Here is a 25,055-nt window from a genome sequence, read left to right as displayed (position 1 = left end):
CTTCATGGCAGCTCAGGCCTCATCCTCCATCGCCTGGACCAGTACGCCATGGGAACAGCTTGCCAACATCCCTGGATCCTCCAATGACTAGTCTATGCCAATCTCGGCCACTATGCCAGTGATTGGTTTAAGAATGGGCGTGGGGCCTGATCCTGCCCAATGGGTCTGCTTAGGGTGGGAGGCTTCTAAAGTTTCTCTCAATCCTAAGGAGAAGCCCCAGAATGAGATGTAGGCCTAAACCTGCTTGCAAGCCTCTTGATAAAATGTGAGAATGAAGGATGTCATTGAGGATGACAGAGCTAAGAGATGAAGAAAATCTGGGGAGTCCCCTGGCGGTCCAGTGGTTAGGACTCTGCGCTCTCACTGCCAAGGGCCCAGGTTCGATCCCTAGTCGGGGAACTAAGATCCCATAAGCCGCGCTGCAAAAAAATAAAAAGAAAGAAAAAAGAAAATCTGCATCTGGTTGAGTCCCTAGAGTCTGCCCTACGGGGGGGGCTTCCTAAGTAAGATAAAAGATATTTTAATACTCATGGCAGTTTGAGTTGGGATTTCTGTTATCTCAACTGGTGCGGGGGACTGCAGGTGATAGAAATTCAGCTGGAAATAGCTCGGCACTTCTTAAACTTTACGAACAGATGAATCACCAGTCGGTCTGCGGTGGGGCCCAAGATTGTGGAAGGTTCTCCGATGAAGTGGTTGCTGCTGGGTTGTGGAACACACTTTGAGTAGCAACGAAGGAGCTTAATGTAAAAGTAATCCAGCCATTCACGTCGCTGGGAAATTAAAGTCTTCAAGTGCAGCTGAATCCAGGGGCTCAAATAATGTCAGGTTTCTCCCTTGTGCTTCTGCCCTTTATGTCATGGCTTCCTTCAAAAGAAGGCTATCCCCTTTGACTGAGAAAGATAGCGACTTGAAGCCGTAATCTCATATCCTCAGATCCTGATCCCCAAAGACCTTTCTACCAGCATCCCAGCATCAAATCTCAAAGAAGAAGCTGATTGGGTTTACTAAGTGTATCAGTATCAATTATCTGTGGTTACGTTGATGCGGTGTAACAACCATGACACTTCAAAAGTATTTAGTGATAAGCATTTATTGTTTGTGCCTTTTACTGTTTCTTGTTTATGTGCTCAAACTTGAGCAAGCCTCAGGAAATTGATTACCCAGAGACCATGTTAAAACATAGACATCCCTCCCACCCCGAGTTTCTGATTGAGTAGGTCTGAGGTAGGGCCTGAGAATTTGCATGTCTAATCAGTTCCCAAATAATGCTGATGCTTCTGCTTCAAAGATCATGCTTGGAGGGTCTGCTCTGAGCCGTCAGCCTGGACATCTGCCCATTCTTGTAGCATACTGACAGGGCAGACAATGTACAGGGTCACAGAGAGTGAGGAGAGGGGCTGTTAAAGAGTGAAGCAGGAGATAGATGGGCCCCAGGCTAAGCAGCTGCAGTTTGTCCCCTGTGGATAGATACTCCAAGATGAAGATAATAACAGGATAATAGGAGAGGCTTAGCCCTGCCCAGATAAAAGAGACCACATATTTCTCATTCTCAAAGTCAAGGAGACCTTCCCAACTATGCACGTGCAGAAAGGCTCCTTGCAGGTCAAAACGGGAGTGATGTCAACCTACCCGTAGGCCTCTTTGCTGGAATCCATCTTGGCTAAGAGATGCGCGTGCACACAGGGGAGGACCCTGAGATAAACCAAATACAGATCCAGAACCAGGCAAAGCAAGATGATTGGCCAAAGGAAACCCAGAAGAAATGCTCCGTATAAGTGATTCAAACTGCCACAAGGGCGCGACTCTCTGAGCCCGCCAGTTTGTGCCTATTCACACATACTCTTTTTCCTCCTAATATACACTTTACTTGTTTCACTACATTCCGTTTCTCTGTGGGAATACATTTCTTTTTTTTTTTCAATGTTTTTATTGAAGCATAGTTGATTTACAATAGTGTGTTAGTTTCAGGTGTACAGCATAGTGAGAGCATTTTTTTAAAATAAATTTATTTATTTATTTATTTACTTTTGGCTGTGGTGGGTCTTCGTTTCTGTGCGAGGGCTTTCTCCAGTTGTGGCGAGCGGGGGCCACTCTTCATCGCTGTGCGCGGGCCTCTCACTATCGTGGCATCTCTTGTTGCGGAGCACAGGCTCCAGACGCGCAAGCTCAGTAGCTGTGGCTCACGGGCCCAGTTGCTCCGCGGCATGTGGGATCTTCCCAGACCAGGGCTCGAACCCGTGTCCCCTGCATTGGCAGGCAGATTCTCAACCACTGCGCCACCAGGGAAGCTCCGGGAATACATTTCTACAAAGCTGATGGGCCAGGGGCCTTGTTACTGATCTAGTGGCTAGGATTCAGTGCTGTCACTGCAGTGGCCTGACTTCAATCTCTGGCTGGGAACCAAAATCCTGCTTCAAGCCGCTGAAGGCGGAGGCCACCTATGATCAAAAGGAGGCAGGAGGAATCCTGGGCAGGCAAACCCAATAGCAGTCCAGTGCAGACCGATGTCCCAAACCTCCCCACTTGACTCTTTTATCCTTAGACTCTTGGATGTGGGTTAGAGAGAGTCCTAGGGAGGGAAAGAGCTCGAGCCATACCATAAATTGAAGAAGGATTAGTAGAGGGGGGTCAGGGTGTGAAAAAGGGAGAGATGTTAATAGTGACCATCAGGGCCTTATAGGTACAGGAAGAGGTGAGTCTTTATCCTGGGAGCAGTGGGAAGCCATTCAAAAGTTTTCAAGCAGGAGCACAGCTTGATTGGATGTACAAAAATAAAATTACCCCTGGCAGCTTTATTGTGACAAATGGATCGGTTGTGAGTCCAGAGAAGGAAGAAATTTATGGTTAGCAAAACAGGACAGAGAAGTAGTTTCTTCGCAGAACCGGACCTTTTTTTTTTTTTTCTTTTGGCTGCGCTGGGTCTTTGTTGTGGTGCCGGCTTAGTTGGCCCACAGCATGTGGGATCTGAGTTCCCCGACCAGGAATCGAACCCACCTCCCCTGAATTGGAAGACGGATTCTGAACCACTGGACCACCAGGGAAGTCCCTCAGAACTGGCTCTTGAAGGATACATTTGACAGGGAAAGAACAGGGAAGCGCATTCTCAACAGAGGGAACAGCGTGTGTAACAGTCTGCCTTTGGGGAAGGCAAGAGAAAAATCCGAAGGTCAGTGACCGTTGGACCTCTACATGCCCCACGTGCCCAGCACAATCCCTCAGGCCTCTACTCAAATGTCACCTGCTCCTAAAAGCCATCCCTGAACAGTCCATTTAAAGAGTCATCTCATCCCTTTTCTCTGCTTTATTCTTCACAACAATTAACACTGCCTGAAATTATGCCCCACATCTCTACCAGTTTAGCACTGTAGTTAAGCTTACAGAGTATGAATCCAGATGGTCCTGGTTCACATCCCAGGTCTACTCCTTGCTATGTGCCCTTCTGTTGCTTCATCTCTGTCTGTTACAGTTTGGCGATAATAATAGTACCTGTCTCACAGGGCTTTGTGAGATAGATGAATTCGGGTGTGTACCAATGTTCTCACATGATCTGCATTTCCACTTCTCCCGAAGCATCTCAATAACCTATTAACATACCGTTTTCTCTAGCGATTTGTGTTCATCATTGTTATTAATAGTCAATCTCCCCCCATCAAATTATAAGCTCTATTTTATTTCCCATTTTATCTCCAGTGCCTAGAACAGTGTCCGGTGCAAAGTAAGCACTGAGCAAGAAAGATGAAAGAATAAAAATGGCAGACTGGCTAGTAGGGCTGGTGCTTCATCACGCCTCATTGTTGCTATGGTGACAGTGGAGCCTGCCCGACGATTCTCAGCTTCAGTAACCTTGTTTCTATCCGGCTCACCCATTGGCCACCTGTGTCTCCAGCTGTTGCAGCCAGAAAACTACAACTCCCGGCAGGCTGAGCGCCTCCAGCGCGGTCCGCTAAGCGTGGGCGCCTGCGCAGTAGAATCTGCCACCCGACTTTCCCCGGAGTGTGTACCTGCTGCAGAGCGCTTAGTCGGATGGCGGCAGAAGAATGGGGAGGACCCTTTGCTCTCGCTGAGCATTGTGGGGCCCCCTAGTCTCTCCCGGCTCTCTTGGGTCCGAAGGGCCTGGGTCCCAGAACAGCCATCTCAGCGTAGGGTGGTGGCGTGAAGGAGACCTCTCCGGTTTCCATGGTGATGGGCCAGGCTAGGCGCGCGTGATTGCTGCGGGTGCGTTGCCATGGTAACCCTGGAGCGGAAGGGGGCGGGGTGAGATGAAGGTGTTCAAGGAGTGTCTTGGGAGGAAATAGAGTAACAGCAGAGGTACTGAGGTGCTCATGGAGGAACGGAGAGTGTGATGGGGGAATCGGTGTGACATAGGCGGAGTTGGGGAGATACTAAGGGATTGGGAGTGTTTTGGTGAATTCATATGTAAAAGGAACCGAGAAGTGGGTTGTTTGAACATTTGTGCAGTTGTTACAGGATTCTTATAGGGGCGAGTGGAGGCTTGTAGGGAACACTGAGATGTTTTGGGAGAGTGGGGGAATTATAAGAAGAGTTTGATGTTTTGAGGTGTAATGGGAAGTTGTATAGCTATGTTGTCGAATACCCTAGCAGGTAGCCACATGTGGCTAAAGTAAATTAATTAAAGTGAAATATAATTAAAAATTCAGTTCCTCAGTCACACTCACTCCATTTCGAATACTCAATGGCTCCACTGTATTGGACACTGAAGATCTACAACATTTCCATCATCGGAGAAAGTTCTATTGGCCAGTGCTGATATATAGGGTGAATTGGGATGTTACGGCGAATGTGAAGTTTCCCGGTTCCTAACTGTCCAGCCATATCTCTTATCACTTGCCCTCCTGCCTCACCTACAGCGGGCTCCACCCCGTTCCCCAAACAGGACCAGCTTAATCCAATTTTTGCCCCTGCCGTTCCCTGCCTGGATTGCCCATCCAACTCTTTACCTTTCAGACTTAAATGTCACCTCCCAGAAGAGGATCCCCTGGACAGCCCTATTTAAAGTAGCCACCACCCCATTCCCACCACCAGCAACTATTCCATTCCCCTTTCAGAAACTTTTTCAGGATCTAAAATTATCTTGTCCATCATTTATCATTTAATTGTCCATCTTCCCCACTAGGGGGAGGTCTTGTGCTGTTTACTATGAAAAATTCCAGGGCCCGGAAGTGTGCCTGGCACAGAGGGGACATTCCATAAATTATGTTGATGAAATGAATAGAGGCGATTCAGAATTTGGAAGCAGTGATATTACAGGGGAGATTGGGGTTATTAGAGAAACAGAGTCATAGTGGAGCTGGGGGACATAGAAGAGGAATAGATACAAGGAATTCAGGTGATAAAAGAGGAACTGGGGTGCAAGGGTTACATTAGAAAACAAATGAGGGGGTGGTAGAGGAGGACTTGGGATGTTCCATGGAATTCATTGTCATTTGCAGAATTATTAAACGCCCAGTGCCTCAGTCTCCTCATCTGTAAAATGGAAATAACAGTAGTATCCATCTCATAAGTTTCTTGGAGGAATAACTGAGGTAACACATGGGATGTGTTTGGAAGACTGTCATCATCAAAATTATTACTGAAGTTAAAGCAGGAGTTGGGATACACAGGGTCCTGCCTCCCTGCCCCACCCCGTCCCCCAACTTGGCCTCATGCACCTGGGAAGAACTCTGGGGTTCCAAAAAAGTGGTTTGAAATCCAGTCTGCTGAAGCACGCCATCTCAGACTATGGGCCTGTGTTTTTGTAGCAACAATTGGCAGGAGACGGGTAGCAGTAACTCTTCTCTGTGTGGATAGTAAAGAACTCTCTTCATAGCTCCCCATATGGGCTTCTTCGCTCATCAACATCCTATGCCTGCCCCCCATGGTGATATTTAATTAGCCCTGAACTACATTGTGCCAGGTGGTTTACCTAGAGGATCACCCCAAACACCCCATTGTGCCCGTTTTCCAGCTGGGGAAATTAAATGAGAGAGGTTCGGTAACTTGCCTAAGGACACAGCAGAGAGGAGGGTAGTTTCCCGCTCACCCTCCACCCCTGCACTTTTTCAGTGGTTCTCATTTTAGCAGAAAGAGTGCTTGGATGAAGTCATGCACGGCAGGCTCCCAATCCGGCTGTCACGCACTTGTTGAGGCTCCTTTTCGCTGAGCCTCAGTTTCTTCATATGGAAAATGGAGATAATAGTAACTAACCAAGGCTGTTTTGAGAACTGAAAATAATGTGCTTATACTTAGCCCATGCGAAGTACATCAGTAACTGGTTGTTACTATATATCAGCCCTTCCCGTTTCTTTTTGAGAGACTGAAGCAGTGGGTTGACGTTTGAGGGGAATTTGGTGACGCTGCAGAGGGAGGGAAGACTCCCCTTTTCAACCTCCTGAGAAAAACCCGCCACGGTACCAGAAATGCACTACGCATGCGCATTCTGGTGGTCGGAAGCGCCGCTGCCCCGAGTCCTCCAGTGAATGGAGAGCCCGGTGAACCGGCAGTATACCTGGACCGAAAGGTGAGGCGGCGGAGTTTGGGAAGATACGGGTCGAATCTGAAAGGCACCGGGGGAGCCAGAGGTCTGGTCAGTCCCTAATTGGAGAGACTCCCTTCATGCCTCTCCCCCCCCACACACACACACTCGGGTAATGGTCTCGCCCGATTCCCGTTCCCTTCTATCACTCTAGGACATACCAAGTTTCCAGCAGAGGGGTGGGAGGAGCGGGCCTGAGTGAGGAAGGGCCCATTTGGCGGGTGAGATCATTGTCACGGAAGTCAGGAGAAAAATGGGGGGAAGGGGGGAAAGGGGGTCCAAACAGTTGGGAGAAGAGCGGAGAGGCCTTCAGGAGACCCTTGTGTGCAGGGGGCGGGGCCTGGAAGACCTCTGTCAGGGAAAGAAGGCGGGGGGGGGGGTGGTCTCTGGATGGGCGAGTTCATTGGGTGGGGAGGTGGGAGGTTGGGGTGGACGAGTTCATTGTGTGTCCGACTGAGGGGGATGAATGGTTGGGAGAGACCATTGTTTGCATGGGGAGAGTTGTGCAGTGCTTGGGAGTGACCTCTGCGTGTATGAATGGGGAGGGTCAGGGTGAGCGTGTGCGCGGGTAACAGGTTTGAACTGTGCCTTGAAGCAGGCGTTAGATTCTGACAGAGGCTCTGAGATGTGGGCCAACAACAGGTGAAAACGCCCCATGATGGAAGAGTTGAGGATCCACTTGCAGAAGGAGGGTCTGCCCATTGGAATGTAAGGTCCGTGGGCAAATACATCGAGAGTGACGCTGGAGAGTATGCAGGGGACATATCAAAGGGGCCTGGACTGCCAGGCTGAGGGGCCTGACGCTGTGCCGCGGTCCTGGGGAGCCATGGGAGGGTTGTGAGCAGGATAGGAACAAGGTCAGCTCTGGGTGTAGAAAGACCTGTCCGGGGCTGTGTGGGAGATGGACTGGATCGTGGAGGTTGGAGGTGAGAGGCCAGAGAGGAGGCTGGGGTGATGATCCCGGAGGAGAGGAGAAGACCTGAGCTGGGACTTCCCTGGCGGTCCAGTGGTTAAGACTCCGTGCTTCCACTGCAGGGGATGAGGGTTCGATCCCTGGTCAGGGAACTAAGATCCCACATGCGTGGGGCGCAGCCAAAAAACAAACAAACAAAAAAAGACCTGAGCTGTGGCAGGGGCCATGGGGACAGAGGGGAGAATAAAAGACAGAAAGCGTGGGAAGGATGGGAGACTGACAGATCAGGGAGAGGGTAGGAAGGAGGAGGAGGGAGGGATGAGAACTCCCTGGGAATCTGACCCAGTGACTGGGTGGGGGGGGGGGGGACTCTGAGGTCAGCACAGATGTCATGAGTGTGAGGGGTCTGCAGGTCATCCAGGGGGCTTGGGAGTGAGGTTCCAGTGCTGTCAGCTGGGGTTGGTCCTTGGTGCTGTGAGGCTCATTGGGCTAGCTGGGGAGAAGGGAAGTGAAGTGAGGAAGACAGAGGTTCAGTTCAAGAGGCCATATTGTGAAGGCCTTGAATGCCAGGTTGAGGGGCTCAATTTTTTTTTTCTTTTTTTAAGATTTATTTATTTATTTATTTTATTTTTGGCTGCATCTGGTCTTAGTTGCAGCGCCTGGGCTCTTCGCTGTGGTGCGCGGGCTTCTCTCTAGTTGTGGCATGCGGGTTTTCGCTTCTCCAGTTGAGGCACGCGGGCTTAGTTGCCCCGCGGCATGTGGGATCTTAGTTCCCTGACCAGGGATCGAACCGGCGTCCCCTGCATTGTAAGGCGGATTCCTTACCACTGGACCACCGGGGAAGTCCCGAGGGGCTCATTTTTCTACTGGGGGTTCTGGGGAGCCATGGGAGGAATGTGAGCAGGGAAGAGGCAGGAGCAGCTCTGGAGGACAGAAGGACTCCTCTAGGGCCACGTGGGGGATGGACTGGGGAGGGGAGACTGGAGGCAGGGAGGCCTGGAGGAGGCTGGGTGAGGACACGCATGAGCTGGTTTCAGGGCTGTGGGGACGGAGAGTACAGTGGTGGAGGCCATGGGACTATCTGCTGTCCCTCCGAGGAGTGTCTTGGAGAGAGAGGGCCTCCCTGGGCCCCCAGGGCAGATGAGACTTTGGAGGAGACCTCTCTCCCAACACCAGCAGCTTGGAGAAAACCCTCCCTGTCACCTCCCTTCTCTCTTCCTCAGCCCCCTTTGCCTCCTCACCACTTGGAGCTGACCGACGGCAGCCCCACCTCACCCTCACTTCAGCATCCAGAGCCAAGGACTGGATCTGGTACAGACCGCACCCAATGAAGACGGGAGATGGAGAAGCGGGTCCTGGAGACCCCCCCCCAGACTTTCTGGGGTTCAGTCGATCTCAACTGAGGATACACCCTGAGGAGCCTGAGGTCCCAGAAGAAGAGGTGAGCCCCCCGACACCCACCCACCCCAGGAGTCAAGTCTCAGCAGGAATAGAGATTTAGGCAGCTGTGAGTTTGCTTCCCAGATCTATTACTTCCTGGCTTTGTGACTTGGCCCATGGACATGCTGCTCTGCCTTAGTTTCTGCTTCTGTGAGAATGGCACCTTCCCTGTTGTGGGGATGCCAGGAGATGGTGTCAGATTCAGAGCAGTTGCACAACGAATGTATTCATTATTTCTGTACCTAGAACAGGAGGCAGTGATAGATGTATGATCGTGCTGGATCTCAAACTTGAGAGCCATTTGAGAAAATGAGGACTCCCTCACTTCCTCCTCCGTGTACACCTTTCAGGTCTTTGCTTCAGTGTCACCTTCTCAGCAGGCCTTCCCAGGTCATCCCCTTTAAAGTGGCATTCCCATCCCACCCCAGGCATTTCCTATCCCCTTTCCCTCCTTTACTTCTCAGGCTTTCATGAAACGTTTGCCTTCAAGCTAGTCTTCATAAAAAACCGTAACTCTAGGGCTTTCCTGGTGGCGCCGTGGCTAAGAATCCGCCTGCCAATGCAGGGGACACGGGTTCGGGCCTTGGTCCGGGAAGATCCCACATGCCGCAGAGCAGCTAAGCCCGTGCGCCAGAACTACCGAGCCTGTGCTCTGGAGCCCACGAGCCACAACTACTGAGCCCACGCGCCTGGAGCCTGTGCTCTGCAACAAGAGAAGCCACCGCAATGAGAAGCCCTCACACCTCAAGGAAGAGTAGCCCCCGCTCTCTGCAACTAGAGAAAGCCCGCGTGCAGCAACGAAGACCCAACGCAGCCAAAAATAAAATAAGCAAATTTATTTTAAAAAACACAAAACCCTAACTCTAACCCTAACGCATATATTGGGTTGGCCAAAAAGTTCGTTCAGGTTGTCTGTAAGACCTTACGGAAAACCCAAACGAACTTTTTGGCCAGTCCAATATTTGTGCTAACTTTTTAAAAAAATATATTTATTTATGGCTGTGTTGGGTCTTGGTTGCTGCACGTAGGCTTTTTCTACTTGCAGCGAGCAGCAGCTACTCTTCGTTGTGGTGTGCGGGCTTCTCATTACGGTGGCTTCTCTTGTTGTGGAGCACGGGCTCTAGGTGCGCGGGCTTCAGTAGTTGCAGCACGCGAGCTCAGTAGTTGTAGTTCGCAGGCTCTAGAGCGCAGGCTCATTAGTTGTGGCTCACGGGCCTAGCTGCTCCGCGGCATGTGGGATCTTCCCGGACCAGGGCTTGAACCCGTGTCCCCTGCGTTGGCAGGCGGATTCTTTACCACAGCGCCACCAGGGAAGTCCCCTATTTGTGCTAACTTAAATGAAAAAGTTGTAAACTAGCTCCTGTTAATCAAAAGTCCTCTGCAGAAGCTGGTTTCAGTGAAAACTTTGGGTATACAAATTCGTTTCAAGGAAAACTGTTGGCTATCAGCTCATTTAAACTTCTTGTGCACAAGAAAATGTTCATGCAAACTGCTGCATTCAAACTGGTTCGAATGAAAACTCATCCACCATACTTAATATTTTACTTGTTTAATTTCTGCTGGGCCACAGGAGAGGGGAGGAAGTTTTGCTTGTTTTGTTCACTGCTCCATCACCAGCGTCTAGGCTGTTGCATGGTGAGGCGTGTTCCCTCTCCCAAGCTCCTGACTTGAGAAGCTTCTGTGGGTGACACTCATGTGTATGTTTCGGCAGCCTCTCCCGTGATTCTGATGGAGGTGCTCTGAGGGCCACACGTGGGTCCAGCCCAGCCCCTTGCTTCTCAGGTGAAAAACTGAGGTCCAGGGTGGCATCTTGACTTCTTGAGGTCACAGAGCATGTGGGCAGCATGCAGGCAGCCTGGCTTGGGTCCCAGCCCAGGAGAGGCCAGTCAGTGCTAAGGGATTTTGGAATCGTTTCTGTGCCTCTCTGGACCCTTGGGTCCCCATCTATCAAATGAAGGTTCATTATTACAAGGGTAGGATATTGTGGGTTCAAATCCCACCTCTGCCTCTTACCAGCTCTGTGATCTGATCCAGATATTTCTTAATGTCTGAGCCTCAGTTTTGTCATCTGTCAGATGGGGATTATAAAAGTCCCCACACCTCATAGAGCGAGTTCAGGGAGTTAATACACCCGAATTGCTCAGAACAGTGCCTACACCCTCTAAGTATCAAATAAATATTAGCTAATATTATTAGCTAAATATTAGCTAATAACTAATAACTAATGGCGTTATCTCTAACACCATCCCCAAATTCACAGATGAGTATGGGTTTGTGAGGGCTGCTTTAGTGTTACTTTCCAGATTCAAATCTTGACTCTTCCACTCCCAAGCTCTGTGACCTCGGGCAAGTGACTCACCTTCTCTGAGCTTCAGTTTCGCTGCAGAAGACTGGGTTATTGTGAGCACTCAGTCTGGTGCCTAGTATCCAGAAGGTGCTGAATAAACGCCAAATAAAAAGTTTTTTGTTTTTAGCTGTGTCCCCTCTGTGGAGTCTTGGCTGCAAATGGCAGGTATTGCTTTCCCATGAAACCGATTACCACAAATTTGGTGACTTAAAACTACACACATTTGTTCACTTAACAGTCTGGAGATCAGGAGTTCAGAATCAATTTCACTGAGCCACAATCAAGGTGTCAGAAGGGCTGTGTTCCCTCGGAGACGTTAGAGGAGAAACCATTTCCTTGCCTTTTCTATCTTCTAGAGCTGCATTCCTTGGCTCCTGACCCCTTCTTCCATCTTCACAGCCAACAGCTTAGTATTTTGGTTCAGTGGTCACATCACCTTCTTCTTCTGCATCAAATCTCCCTTTGCTTCCCTCTTATAAGGACACTTATGATTACATTCACGATCACCCAGATAATCCAGGATAATCTCCCCATCTCAAGATCCTGAATTTAATCACATCTGCAAAGTCCCTATTACCATTTAAGGCAACATTCACAAGTTCTAGATATTTAGGACCTGGATATATTTAGAGGCCATTATTCAGCCTACCATATGACAGAAAACCCCAACTCAAACTTGCTTAAGCAACAAAAGGTAATTTATTGCCTCACCTAACCAAAGAGTGGAGGAAAGGATGCTTCAGGTGAAGCTAGATCTAGGTGCTGTCTAGATCTAGGAAGCTAGATCTAGGAAGCTGTCTCTCTCTTTTCTTGGGACTGTTTTCCTCTATGGATATTTCATTGCCAGGCTGACTCTTCCCACAGGGTGCAAAAGATGGACACAGGCAGTTCCAGGCTCACATCTAAAGATAAGTGCTATGGAGAAAAGTAAAGCCAGGAAGCAGGTAGGAAGAATCGGAGGGGTAGCATGAGTTTTCAATTTCAGAGAGAGTGGTAAGGAGAGGCCTCAGGGAAAAGTGACATTGGACCAAAGACCTGACCAAGGTGAGGGAGGAACCGTGCGGCTGTGGAGGGGAAGAGGGTTCCAGGCACCAACTCCGTTGAGGAGACCTTGAGTGTGGCCAGAGCCTAGTGAGCCAGAGGAGAAGGCGAGAGATGAGGTCAAAGAGGGAACACAGGCGGGGCATGCAGGGCCTCCTGGGTCGTGAGGACTTGGGCTTTTCCCTGAGTTAGAGGGGAACCAGGGGAGGCCTCTGAGCTGAGAAGGGACCTGAACTGACTTAGGAGTTAACCGGGGCCTTCTGGTGGCTGCGTGGGGAACAGACCTGAAGGGTGGAGGGCTGAGGCAGGGAACCCAGAGAAGAGACAACAGCAATAGCCCGGGCCAGAGATGATTTTGGCTCACAGGAGGGTGCTGGCTGTGGAGATGGTGAGAAGTGGCCCGATTCTGGCTGTATTTTCAAGTTAGAGCCAACAGGCTTGATGAGGGATTAGATGAAGGTGTGTGAAAAAGGGGTGTCAGGTTTTTGCCCCGAGCACTTGAAAGGAAAGAAGGAGCTGCCTTTTGCTGAAATGAAGGCGTGAGGAGGGACGCGGGGGGGGGGGGGGGAGCAGAATTTCAATCTTAACCCATTTAATCCGCATTGCCGCTCCAGGAGGGCGGTCCCGTTATCTGCCCATTTTACAGATGAGGCGGCTGCAGCCCCAAATCCACGGTCATGTCTGGGCAGGGGTGGGATGGGGGGATGACCCGAGGACTGAGCCCATTCTCCTCTCCCAGGCGCCCGGAGGAGACGAGGCGGAGGCTCCGGCCCTGGTGCAGCTCATCGACGAGCACGGGACGTACTCGACTGCGCCCCTGGTTCCCGACGGTTCGGCGGAGGAGCGCTCCGGTAAGCAGGAGCCAGGCTCGCTTCGCAGCGGCTCCGAGGGCCGGGAGGGGCTGGCGCGGCCCAGGCAGTCCAGCTGCGCGGCCCGCGGGAGGGCCTTCAAGCGCGCGTGGGAGCTGCTGAGCCACGAGGTGGTGCCCACGGCGGCGCGGCCCTTTCGCTGCGGCCTGTGTGCGGCCGCCTTCAAACGCCGCTCGGACTGCAAGAGCCACCGGCTGGTGCACGGCGACGAGCGGCCGCACGGTTGCGATGCCTGCGGCAAGCGCTGCAAGCGAGCCACCAACCTGCAGGTGCGGAGAGAGGGGCGGGGCCGACGAGAGGCCGGGCCTACGCGAAAGGGGCAGGGGAGAGGGGTGGACCCTAGTGGGTGGGGCCTGTTGCGAGGGGCGGGGCCTGCGGGGAAAAGGCGGGGCAAGGCAATGGACCTAAGGTAGGGCCAGGTATGAAGGGAGGGGTGGAGCTTTGTGGGACCAGGGTGAGCAGGGCCTTGGACTGGAGGTGAGCGGGAGCCGGTGGGGAGAGGCAGAGCCCACCGGAAGAGGGAGAGCAGAGCTGGGCCCGAAGGGAATGTGGGCGGGGTGACCAGGAGGCCGAGGTGGGGAGGGGTTAAATGGATGTGGAGGTGAGCTAGAAGGTAGAAGAATCCCAGGAAAGGTGTGAGGGGAGAGGCTTAGAGAAAGTGGTCTTGGCACTCAGGGAGGTAGCAGCTGGGGTGATCATGCGATGATAGGAAATTGGGGATGGGTTTTCGAGGAAGGTAAGAAGGAGATAGGGGTCAGATTTGGAGGAGAAGGTACTGGAAAGGGAGGCTTCCATGGCTGGGGAGGGGTGGGGAATGGGGAGGTGTGTTGAGGGCCATGATGGGAGGAAAGGAGAGGCCGGGAGTTAGCCTGGAGGCAGCCCAGCTCTCAGAGCCCTACCCTGGATCCCTCCTGTTACTGGATGCTGCTCTGACCCTCTCCTGCTGCCCCTCCTTGTGTGGCCAAGGGGACAAGAGACCCTGGGATTCCCTACCCAAGGAGCCCAAAGGCTGCTTCCAGGACTCTCTGGATCCACCATCCCCAGGGTGCACTTTGCCCCGCCTGTGTGCACAACCCTCTAGGCTGGAAGGGTGGAAGGGAGGCTTGGACCTGTGGGCTGGGCTGTCCTTCTGTGGGTGCGATATCCCCCCAGGCCTGGGAAACCCCAGCCAGCTCTCCTGGGCCACCAAGTTCTAGTGTGGAATTCTGAGGATTCCAAAGAATATAAATTTGAACCTGGCTTTCCGGGTCATTGTGAAGGTCTATTTGTCAAGGGGGGAGGAAGAACGTATTTTATTTAATAGTTTGGTTTGTAATTTAAAAATTTTTAGACAATTGGTATGTGTACCTTCATTTGGTCTCTTTTTCGGAGACCTGCAAGGAGTAGGGGTGGATCTACCTGGAGAGGCACGTCCTGCAGAAGTGAGCCTCTGTTCCTCACTCCCGGTGCTGTCCTCGTCCCCAGGAGCACCGCCGCCTCCACAGGGGCGAGCGCCCCTTCCCCTGCGCGTCCTGCCCGAAGCGCTCCGAGACCCCCTACGAGCTGCACCGCCGTGAGCCGCTGCACGCCCCTTCGCGGCCCTTCCCCTGCCGGGGCTGCGGCAAGGCCTTCGCGGCCGAGCCAGCCCTGCTTCTGCACCGGCGGCAGCACTGCGAGGGCAAGCCGCACGCCTGCAGGGTGTGCAGCAAGCGCTTCACCCACCGCCACAGGCTGCGGGTGCACGAGCGCGTGCATACGGGCGATTGGCCCTTCGTCTGCCCGCAGTGCTCCAAGGCCTTCAAGCAGTCCGACCCGCTGGCCTCTCACCTCCACGTGCATTCGGGCGTGCGGCCCTACCCGTGCGCCACTTGCGGCAAGGCTTTCAAGCAATCGTCCTACTTGGCCATCCACCGGCGCACGCACACGGGCGAGCGGCCCTACCCCTGCGACGGCTGCAGCAAAGCCTTCTCCAGGCCCTCGCTGCTCCTGCAGCATCGCCGCGCACACAGCCCCGTGCGCCCTCACGCCTGCCGCTTCTGCCCTAAGCACTTCAAGGACCTGAACTACCGCGCCGTCCACGAGAAGGTGCACACGGGAGGGCTTCGCGCATCCCAGCAACCTGCTGCAGCATCAGAGGGTGCATCGGGATGGGTGAGGGCGGGGTGCCAGGCAGTGGGGGTCCAAGGAGGGCTCAGTGTCCCCAGAGCTGGAATGGGGGGTAACCATGTCCAATGGAGGCCTGATTTAGGACAGCGCCGTCCAATAGCATCTTTGCAGAGAGAGAGAAACATTCTGCATCTGCGCCGTCCGGTATCTTAGCCACCAGGCACATATGGTCCTCTGAGCGTTTGAAATATGGCTAGTGCCCCTGTGGAAGTGATTTTTTTGGGGGAAGAGGGTAACTTTTTAGTTTGAAATCGTTTAAGACTCACAAGAAGTTGCAAAAATAGCACAGAGCCTTCCCATGTACCCTTCACCCAGCTCCCCCCATGGATACTATCTTAAATAACCTTAGAATATTGTCAAAACCCAGGAAATCGATTCCGGTACAATTCTGTTGACTCAGGTACAGATCTTATTCAGAGCTCACCAAAACATAAATGAATATTTAAACTCACTAAATTTGAATCAACTTCCATTTAAACAGCCACAGGTGGCTAGCGGCTGCCACCCTGGACAGCACAGGTCTAAGGTATGAAGGCATGAGGGGTGCCTGGTAGTGGCTGTGACATTTGAAGAATTGCCACTGATGCCCATGTAAGCCACTTAATATACTTAATATTCTTGAGAAGGACTTTGCAGAGGGCCTTTAACAAAACCTTTTTTTTTCCCCCCCTGCAAAGCCAAGAGGAAAGTTTATAAATCTCATTCCAGGGTAGCAAGTGCACACGCCCAACCGAGCACACTGGTTATGTGGTATAAATGTACATGGTAATAACTTTAATCAAATCAGAGCTGCTACCATGTGTCACCTGTTAGGTGGCCCCGTAGCTGTGTCAGTGTTCCTCATTTACTAAAACGTCAATGTGGTAATGAGGTCATCTGGTGGTGAGGATGTCCCATTGGTGGCTTGTGGCATAAAGAATATCAGGGTAGCCACAAATGCAGGTAGGAGCTGTAGGAGCCTTTCTTTTCTTTTTTTTTTTTTTTAAACATTGAAGGTTTGTGTTTTTTTTTAATTTATTTATTTTTGGCTGTGTTGAGTCTTCGTTTCTGTGCGAGGGCTTTCTCTAGTTGCGGCAAGCGGGGGCCACTCTTCATCGCGGTGCGTGGGCCTCTCACTATCGCGGCCTCTCTTGTTGCAAAGCACAGGCTCCAGATGCGCAGGCTCAGTAGTTGTGGCTCACGGGCCTAGTTGCTCCGCGGCATGTGGGATCTTCCCAGACCAGGGCTCGAACCCGTGTCCCCTGCATTAGCAGGCAGATTCTCAACCACTGAGCCACCAGGGAAGCCCAGGAGACTTTCTTGAATGTGAGCACTTCTGAATCCTCCTCCACCACCTGTACGTAGACCTTTGGTACTAAGGCCTTGCTGGTGACTTTTGTCAAATTTAAAGAAGTTCACGGATGGATAGATTACTCTTCACTGTGGACACCCTGGGTTATGTCCTTGCAGGCATAGCACAGCCAAACCATTGGTGCTGAGATCTTCTAGTTGGTGGTGTATGGCATTTTAGGAACAATCGTTTTGCCAGACATTGGCGTCACCTGCACTTCAGGTGGGCGTCCCATCTCTGTTGGCTGCTTCTTGGTCCCCATCTGTCAGATCAGATCAACGTGTAATGGTTGGAGGCCTTTCCACACCATCCACAATGTTCCCTTCGACCCTAGCATCAGCTCCATGAGCCCTACCCTTGGATGGAGGTCCACTCTCATGTACCTTGCCTTGCAGGTGGTTGGAAGTGTGATGAGATGGCTTATGGGATGGTGGCCACAGTGGTGTCCAGAATATCTGAGTCGTCCCATCCCAGCTCTGAGATCAGCTCTGCAGACAGTATTTTTTTAAGCCAGTATTAGCCCAGGTATCATGCAGCTGATGCCAAAGATGTCCCTTGGGTGCTGAAGAGGTCCCCTGGGTACTGAAGGTGTCCCCTGGGTGCTAAAGATGTCCCCTGGGTGGTTTGTGGGATTTTTCAGAACATCAGTATTGCCTCCCAACCATACCCTACTCTCAGCCCTTCACGGATGTGCTCTCTGAAGAGAGAGCTGAACTTATGGACAAAGTTCAGCAGAAGGAAGTATGTCGCGGTCACTGGGGCTGTGATCTTGGTGATTTGTGACATTTCCAGAACACCTTCAACTCTCCCTCTCCCACCTCTTGGTCTGGCCTCAGCTCCATGGATTCTCACCTTCTTTTTTATTTATTTATTTATTTATTTATTTATTTATGGCTGTGTTGGGTCTTCGTTTCTGTGCGAGGGCTTTCTCCAGTTGCGGCAAGCGGGAGCCACTCTTCATCGCGGTGCGCGGGCCTCTCACTATCGTGGCCTCTCTTGTTGCGGAGCACAGGCTCCAGATGTGCAGGCTCAGTAGTTGTGGCTCACGGGCCTAGTTGCTCCGCGGCATGTGGGATCTTCCCAGACCAGGGCTCGAACCCGTGTTGCCTGCATTGGCAGGCAGATTCTCAACCACTGCGCCACCAGGGAAGCCCTATCTATTTTATCTATAGTAGTGTGTATACGTTAATCCCAAACTCCTAATCATTATGGGGTTTTTTTAAGAGTAAAGAAATATTTTTAAAGCTTTCATTATTTAAACATCTATACTGATGTATTTACAGGTGAAATGGTATGTTTTCAATTTTCTTCAAAATATCCGCTTAGAAGTGAAGGCATAGGTGAAACAGGACACGGGGGACACCAGAAGGGAAGCGGATTTTTGGAAGGAAAGGGCGAGGAAACGGAAAAAGAAGTAGTCACGGAGGATTTGAGAACCCAGAGAAAATAGAAGGTAATTACACACGTCTCACCACTAGAGGTCGCACAAGAAACATTCTTTAATGCCCTGCGCGCCCCGCTGAACGCGGGCTGGTGCTGGTCCGCACAAATCATTTGTCTTAACTCGGCATCCCCCGCAAAAGAAGAGCCTGAGACAAGGGCTTAGATGCAGGTGCTTTGTTTGGGGAAAAAGTCAGAGCGAAAAGATGTGCGGGAACTAGGAAGAATTAAAGAGGGAAAACCGGGGCTTCCCTGGTGACGCAGTGGTTGAGAATCTGCCTGCTAATGCAGGGGACACGGGTTCGAGCCCTGGTCTGGGAAGATCCCACATGCCGCGGAGCAGCTGGGCCCGTGAGCCACAATTACTGAGCCTGCGCGTCTGGAGCCTGTGCTCCGCAACAAGGGAGGCCGCGATAGTGAGTGGCCCCGCCCCTGCTTGCCACAACTGGAGAAAGCCCTCGCACAGAAACGAAGACCCAACACAGCCAAAAATAAAATATAAAAAAATATAAAAAAATAAATAAAAGATTACTATTAAAAAAAAAAAGGACACGCTTTACTTCTGGTCAATGCACCCTTTTCTTTAATGATTAAAGCAGATGTACACTGTATGTCTGATAGGCCATAAACAGGCTATTCTTGTTCGCATCAAATTCAGATTAAATCATCTATAAGCCAAAATGACTTCCCCATACCTCAATATGTGAGCATTTCTTCCATCACTTGTAAAAACAAGTTCATCTTGGGGCTTCCCTGGCGGTCCAATGGTTAGGACTCCACGGTTCCAATGTAGGGGGCACGGGTTCCATGCCTGGTCTCAAAACTAAGATCCCACAAACACTGGGTTTAACAAACATAGGCCCCTTCTAAGTACTTTACAAATATTAACTCACTTAATGCTCACGACAACCCTATGAAGTGGGTGCTATTAGTCCCATTTTGTAGCAGGGGAAACTGAGGCACAGCGAGGCTAAGCAAGCTGCCCAAGGTCACAGCCGGCTGGGGGCGGGCGAGATTCTACCTCGTGCCGTCCTGCACCAGACTAGGTGGGTAGGCTTCCCTGTACTGGTAGGGTCTTGAATTTGGGATCTTGTCCGTCCTCCCCCATCAAGATGTGAGCTCTGGGAGGGGGGACCTCGTCTGGTGCACACAGGCATTTAATGAACATTGTGGAATCAAGAAGGGATGAGTGGGTATCTTAGGATGGCCACATCCCTTCGTGACCGCCTGCGCTCTCCTGCCGTGCTCTGCTCGGGGAATTCTATTCGTGGTCAAGACGTTTAGTCCCAGTAAACTCGATCCTCGGGGCGAGGGGGGGACCCCAAGGAAATCACCAGCTTGGGCTGAGTCAGGACGGAGAATCCGCTCACAGCGGGGCACGGGCGCCACCTGGCGGCGGAATTCTGCTAAGACAGAGCCGCTGGGAGACCCGGAACGTTTGCTTTGGGTGAAGTGGAATCTGCATCTGAAAGGGAGTTGATATCGGGTGTTATTAGTGGGCACTTGTCTGAAAATCAGTGTATGATGATGGGTGCCATCTATCAGTGGCTTCCAAGCTTTTCTGACCGTGACGCACAGTAAGAAATCATTTCACATCAACATGGTTTCATCAAATACCACTCTGTACTGCATGATGTTTTTTAGTCTACTGTATTCCTATTTTTAAATGTTGGTCAGATCCCCTGATCACGCCTCCAGGGATTCCCCCTCTGACTTCAAGATGAACGGAGCTCAGAGAGGTGAAGACACTTGTCCAAAGCCACGCAGGTTGTATGCGACAGTGCCAGTTTCTGCTTCAGTCCTAAAGGAGAGAAATCACTAAATGATCCAAATTTCACTGCTATTGAGTACAATTTAATTTAGTCCTTTCTCCATTTTGCCAATAAGATTGAGCTGCACTGGTCTGCTGTTTTCTTATTACTGTATAATGTAAATGAATGACATTCCCGAGCTCAGGCTTAAAAAATGCAAGTCTTCTTATGTCACAAGATGAATCTGAGACGGCAATAAAGAGTCTGCACTGAGGTGGCCACCAGTGGCGCTCGCAGCATCATTGCCAACACCACTGTCACCACCACCTCCATCACCATCATCACCACGGTCATCAACGTCATCATCACATCCCCTTCTCTGTCACCATCAGCATCACATCGTGATCATCACTGTCACCAAAGTCACCACCTTCATTCACCATCATCATCGCCATTCCCGCTACAGCCATCACCAACATCACCACTATCACCAACACCGTCACCGCCACAAAAATCACCCCCACTTGAAAGCAGGTATCAGCGGCCCACTCTTTTTGTCTCCTAGCTACAGCCTTGGCCCAGCAAGCCTGCGTCCTCCATCCCTCTCTCCACCCTGAGTCACAGGGGATGTGACTATGACCCCGAGGGTAGTGCTGTCTTGCTTGGGAACCAAGAGGATTCTGGGTTTGATTCTCTGACTTTTCTTTAAGTGGCCTCAGTTCTATTCTGAGCTTGTTGCCACAAGGTTGACCATCCATAGATGGCGAGCCCAGCCCCTGGACCAGGGGAGGGTCTGCTCAGTGTAGCTCTAGGACCCTTGAGGTGGCTGAGACTCGGGGTGGGGGGGTTTAAGGCTGAATGCCTCCTGCTATAGGGGCTTGAGACCACTTTGGGGAGGGGAGACCTGAGGGTCTGGGTTCTCTGTGCTCATTGTCCTGTCTTAGGAGAGAAAGAAGAGGAAGTCCCTCTGGGATGGCAAATAGGGCTGGTGGTCATGACTCTGCCCCCTGCCAAGATGAGACTTCCCAGGTCTCAAAGGAGAAAGTGAGAATGACAGCCTAACTTCCAGAAGTCACATCCTAGGGAGTTGCCATTTCCATCGCCTTCCTGAAATACCCGTTTTTAAATTTCTTGTTCACTATTATATCCCCAGAGCCTAGTACCCTGTATGGCACATAGTAAGTACTCAATAAATGTTTGTCAAATCAATGGGAAAAGAGATGGCGAGTCCCCCTCCACTGCAACTGTTAGGGAAGAGATGGGATTCTGCATCATAGCGTTAATTCAAAGGATCTGATTTGATACGGTGTGAAGGGGAGAACTTTTACAAAATTATTAACTTTGTACTGTGCACTAAAGAGACTGTGAAAATTAATAATTCATTCCAACATCTCCTGTTCCTTATGAATATTTCTCAGAAGTGATTTCCACAAAAATGTTTTCTAGGATGCCCAAAACTGTAGGAGTTGTGGTCAGGTCCAGTGACTGTTCCCTCCAGAAGGCTTTCACCCTGCTGGGTTGTCTTGATCATTTGCTGCCCTGCTTTTAACATCCTGCCTGTAAACTGAATAAATACAGGTACGCTTTCTCATCAGATCACAAGATCGATAGCCCTTTCCCTCACGATGGGAAATTAAATCCCATGACTCTGATGGATTAATTATTTTACAAACAAAACTAGTGAGCCCGCAAGAGGGAAGAGATATGGGAACATATGTATATGTATAACTGATTCACTTTGTTATAAAGCAGAAACTAACATACCATTGTAAAGCAATTATACTCCAATAAAGATGTTAAAAAAAAAAAAAAAACAACTAGTGAGCCCACGTTTGCACTAAATTAGCAAACGGTGCCAGGCCCACCGATGACTGAACTTCCGGGATGGCTGAGAGTGGAAGGTGGCGACCCCTGCTCGCAGCCCCGACACACACAGGCGAGAGTCACCTCCAATTTTGTCCAGTTTTTTAAGTACAATTTTGAAGACTGTTTTGTGTTGTTAAAGCCTTCTTATAAAGTCTGTGTGTTGAACTGCATTTGTGAGAACAGAATGAGTTCCAGGTCCCTTATTTTTCTTTAATACTTTCTTTCTGTTGTCACTATTTATATTCTTTATATGTCTTGATTAAAGCTAATTAATCAACGATGTGGTGGGCAATTTGGGGGCAATTTGGAGGTTTTTTCTTTCCTGTGCAATTTTGAGGTAGCAAGGTTGACATGCTGCTTTCAGTCCCCTCTCTTGAGATATGAAGAATTCCAAAATATAAATTAAAAAATTTTAAAGGTACACACTGAGATTCTGGGGTTGCTTCTTACTGCAGCATAACCCAGCCTATCCTGACTGATACGGTCCCTGGTTCTCAGTAGAGCCTGAAATGTGCAAGTCTCAAAAAAAAAAAAAAAAAAAAAAAAGAGTAAATGAATGAATGGCAGGGAATAGGGACAGGGTCATACCTTTTCTCCTGGGCCAAAGGTAGAGGAAACAGCCATGTGCTATGCTCACTCACTCACACATACGCTTGTAACCAGGCTGGGGTAAAAATCAGACTCTGACCTTTATTTCCTACCGTCACAGCTCATGCTGACCCTGATGTCTTTGCCCCCATTCTTCCCCCACTGGTCAGTATGGGGACTCTTGAGAAGGACAAGGAATGAGGAGCTACAGAGACAGGGACATGAGATGCGAGGAGGGCCTGGGAGATGGAGGAGAGGAGAGGGAGTTAGAAATGGGGAAGCCGAAACAGGAGGTGGGGGGGATACTCAGAGAGGTCAGAGCAGAGATGGGGAGACAGACATGGAGACAGGACAGAGACACACTGAACGGGAAGCCTAGAGAACAGGAGATTAGGGAACCAAAAGGGAAGGGCAGGTTGGAAACGGGGGTGGGGGTGGGGGGGCGGATCCAGGCGACAGATGAAGGGGAGCTGATGGGAAGAGATGCAGAGACATAGTGAAGGGGAGATGGAGACAGGTGTGCAGGCAGTTCACCTGAAGCTAGGTGAGAAAGATGGAGAGTCATAGGGGAAATTGAGAGGCGGAGACCCAGAGAAGGCCCTACAAGGAGCCAGAGGCAGGGTGAGGGCTGGGTGCCCCTAGTAGTTGCTCTGGGAATCTTTGCTGGTGGTGGAGACCCGGCCGGTGCTAGAGGCAGGGCCAGTGCTTGAGACTTGGCCTCTGCTGGACTCGAGGCCTCCACTCGATTCTGACTCAGGGCCTTTGCTCTCCGGGCCCCCAAAGCTCTCGTGGCCTCTGCTGGACCCCAAGTATCCAGAGGACCCCAGGTAGCTGCTAGAGTTGGGGGATCTGGAGATCACTCGGCCCGCAGTCGAGCCCCGGCTGGACGTAAGTCCCCCGGTGACGGCGCTGGTGGAGCCGAAGGTCGTGTGGCCTGCGCTGGAGCTGGGGTCCCCAAAGGTGACGCGGCCGACATTGGAGCCGGTGGCGCGGCCTCCGCTGGACGCCAGGACGCCGCTAGTCCTGTGGCTCGCGAGGGAGCCGGGGACAGCGCGGGGGCTCTTGGGCAGCAGGGGCAGGCCGGGGCTGGCCGGGGTGCTGTCCACCTTCCTAACGGCCTCGGCCATCTCCTCCAGGCGCCGCTCCCCCGCCTGCTCCCGGGCCTCCAGCTGCGGGGGAGGCGAGTTAGGGCCCCGGAGGAGGCAGAGCTGCCCCGCGCCCGCGGGCACCCGTCCTCACCGACTTCACCACGCGGCTCAGCAACTCCTCCTTGCTCAGCGGATAGTCGTCGTTGGCCTCAAAGCCTGGGGGGTCCTCGCTACAGTGGGTGGAAGACAGGAAGGGACTCTACTCCTCGACCTTCAGAAGGCCGATGGCGCCTCACTGCTAGGCCCTGAGACCCTCAGCCGTGCGCCGGGCTCTGAGCGCCCTTTCCCCTTCGGGTCCACCCAGGGCCCCATCGAATGTCCCTGGAGCCCTTACTCCTTCTGATTCCCCCGAAGTACCCACTTCATCTTCTACGCCCCCCGCCCCCGGGCATCACCCACCTTTCAGTCCCAGGGGCCCGCCCCCACCTGAAAACCCTCCCTTCCTGAGTCTCCTCTGCCCCCGCGTCTCCTCTGCCCCCGGGGAAGCTCCCTGACCCTTGCCCTCTGGCTCACAGATTGTCAGGGGGCTGAGGTGGGGCCACTTTCTTGGGAAGATCCTCGGGGCTCTGGCCCAGCACCAGGAGGGCAGCGTTAGGCGAGCTGGCAGAGAGGTTGTTCTGGAGGGTGGAGAAGCCAGTGGTCCGCTCAGGCCCGTCTCCAAGGCCCCGGCGCCCTGTCCCCCCTGCGCACCGTCTGCGCCCCAACCTGGGTTTCGAGGAAGGCCTGCACCGTCAGGAGCTCCACCAGCCGCTTCTCGATGAGGCCCAGGAAGAGGCCTATGTCCCGGTCTCTCATGTGGCTCTTGACCCCTAGGAGGTCATTGATGACGGTGCTGTCACACTGGGCCCTGGTGAAGAGGCGCTGGATATCTGGGGTCAGAGGGGACAGGCCATCATGGATCCAGTGCCCATGGGGTGCCACCCTCTCCTCTCCTCAAGGCCCTGCTGCCCAAGCGAGGCTCAAAGATGCAAAGGGACTTGCCCAAGTTCAGACAGCCAGGCGGGGGGAGGGCATCGCGGTGTGCCCGGCCACCGGGTTCCAGATGCCAGAGGGCAAAAAGCGAGAGGAGTCCAAGGAAAACGTGACAAGGGCACCTCCACACGGCCAGTCCTCTGCTCACGGCTCAGCATCTCCCAGGTTCCACCCAACCCAGCGAGCCCACGGCTCAGGATGTGCTTCTCCCCCAGAAACACACACACGTGCTCCCCGGGAGAAAGCGGAGGAAATTCACAGCAGCACCAAGGCTGTGACCCGCTCTCACCATTGGCGCGCTTGTATTTAGTTAACTGGTTATCGTGAATGAAATAAGATGCACCCATGACCTTGACAGGAATCTGCACGCAGCCTGTGGCATCCCTACCACCCTCCCCTGCCTCCCCCACCTGAGCCCCAGGCTCACATACAGTTTCCTGCCGGGGCCCCTCTCCGAACAGTCCACAGTGCCACTCACACTGAGATCAGCCTCATCCCCCAGAGGAGCTCCTCCTCCCAGGTTCCCCACTGCACCCTCACCGGGCCGGACCCCTGTGGGCCTCAGCCCTCATCCCCCCACGGTCCCTCAGCCCGACACCTCTGTGCTCCATCTCTCCCTCCCCGTCCTCATCCCCCTCCCTCCTATCCACCCCCCTCTCCTGCTCACAAC

General features: G+C 52.1%; 2 protein-coding genes across 4 annotated transcripts in view; one reads left to right on the top strand and one right to left on the bottom strand.

The window, feature by feature from the left end:
* The first annotated feature begins 135 nt into the window (after positions 1–135).
* LOC309648637 (uncharacterized protein) lies at positions 136–22,314 on the top strand. Of its 2 annotated transcripts, XM_082437485.1 has the most exons (4): positions 136–6,581; positions 8,672–8,889; positions 13,016–13,127; positions 21,258–22,314. In XM_082437485.1, exons 1-4 carry the CDS (start codon positions 6,431–6,433, stop codon positions 21,272–21,274), a joined length of 498 nt encoding a protein of 165 aa, XP_082293611.1. In that variant the 5' UTR covers positions 136–6,430; the 3' UTR covers positions 21,275–22,314. The 2 variants fall into 2 exon arrangements, 1 of the variants encoding a protein (XP_082293611.1); XR_014256738.1 differs by lacking the exon at positions 13,016–13,127 and having other exon boundaries at positions 6,437–6,520.
* A 33-nt stretch (positions 22,315–22,347) lies between these two features.
* The window catches only part of ODAD1 (outer dynein arm docking complex subunit 1), a 30,666-nt gene continuing 27,958 nt past the window's right edge, over positions 22,348–25,055 (bottom strand). For both annotated transcript variants that reach the window (XM_082437385.1, XM_082437384.1), the window contains 4 exons: positions 24,119–24,282; positions 23,927–24,030; positions 23,505–23,583; positions 22,348–23,434 (listed from right to left, as the gene is read on the bottom strand). In XM_082437385.1, coding sequence (XP_082293511.1) covers positions 22,904–23,434; positions 23,505–23,583; positions 23,927–24,030; positions 24,119–24,282 — 878 coding nt within the window. In that variant the 3' untranslated portion in view covers positions 22,348–22,903. The remainder of the gene's footprint in view (positions 23,435–23,504; positions 23,584–23,926; positions 24,031–24,118; positions 24,283–25,055) is intronic.

This window comes from Balaenoptera physalus (genome assembly GCF_965194825.1).
Source record: "Balaenoptera physalus genome assembly, chromosome: 19".
In the NCBI taxonomy this organism is placed as follows: domain Eukaryota; kingdom Metazoa; phylum Chordata; class Mammalia; order Artiodactyla; family Balaenopteridae; genus Balaenoptera; species Balaenoptera physalus.
The sequence above is the reverse complement of the archived record's forward strand: the minus strand, read 5'-3'. Positions and strand labels throughout refer to the sequence as shown.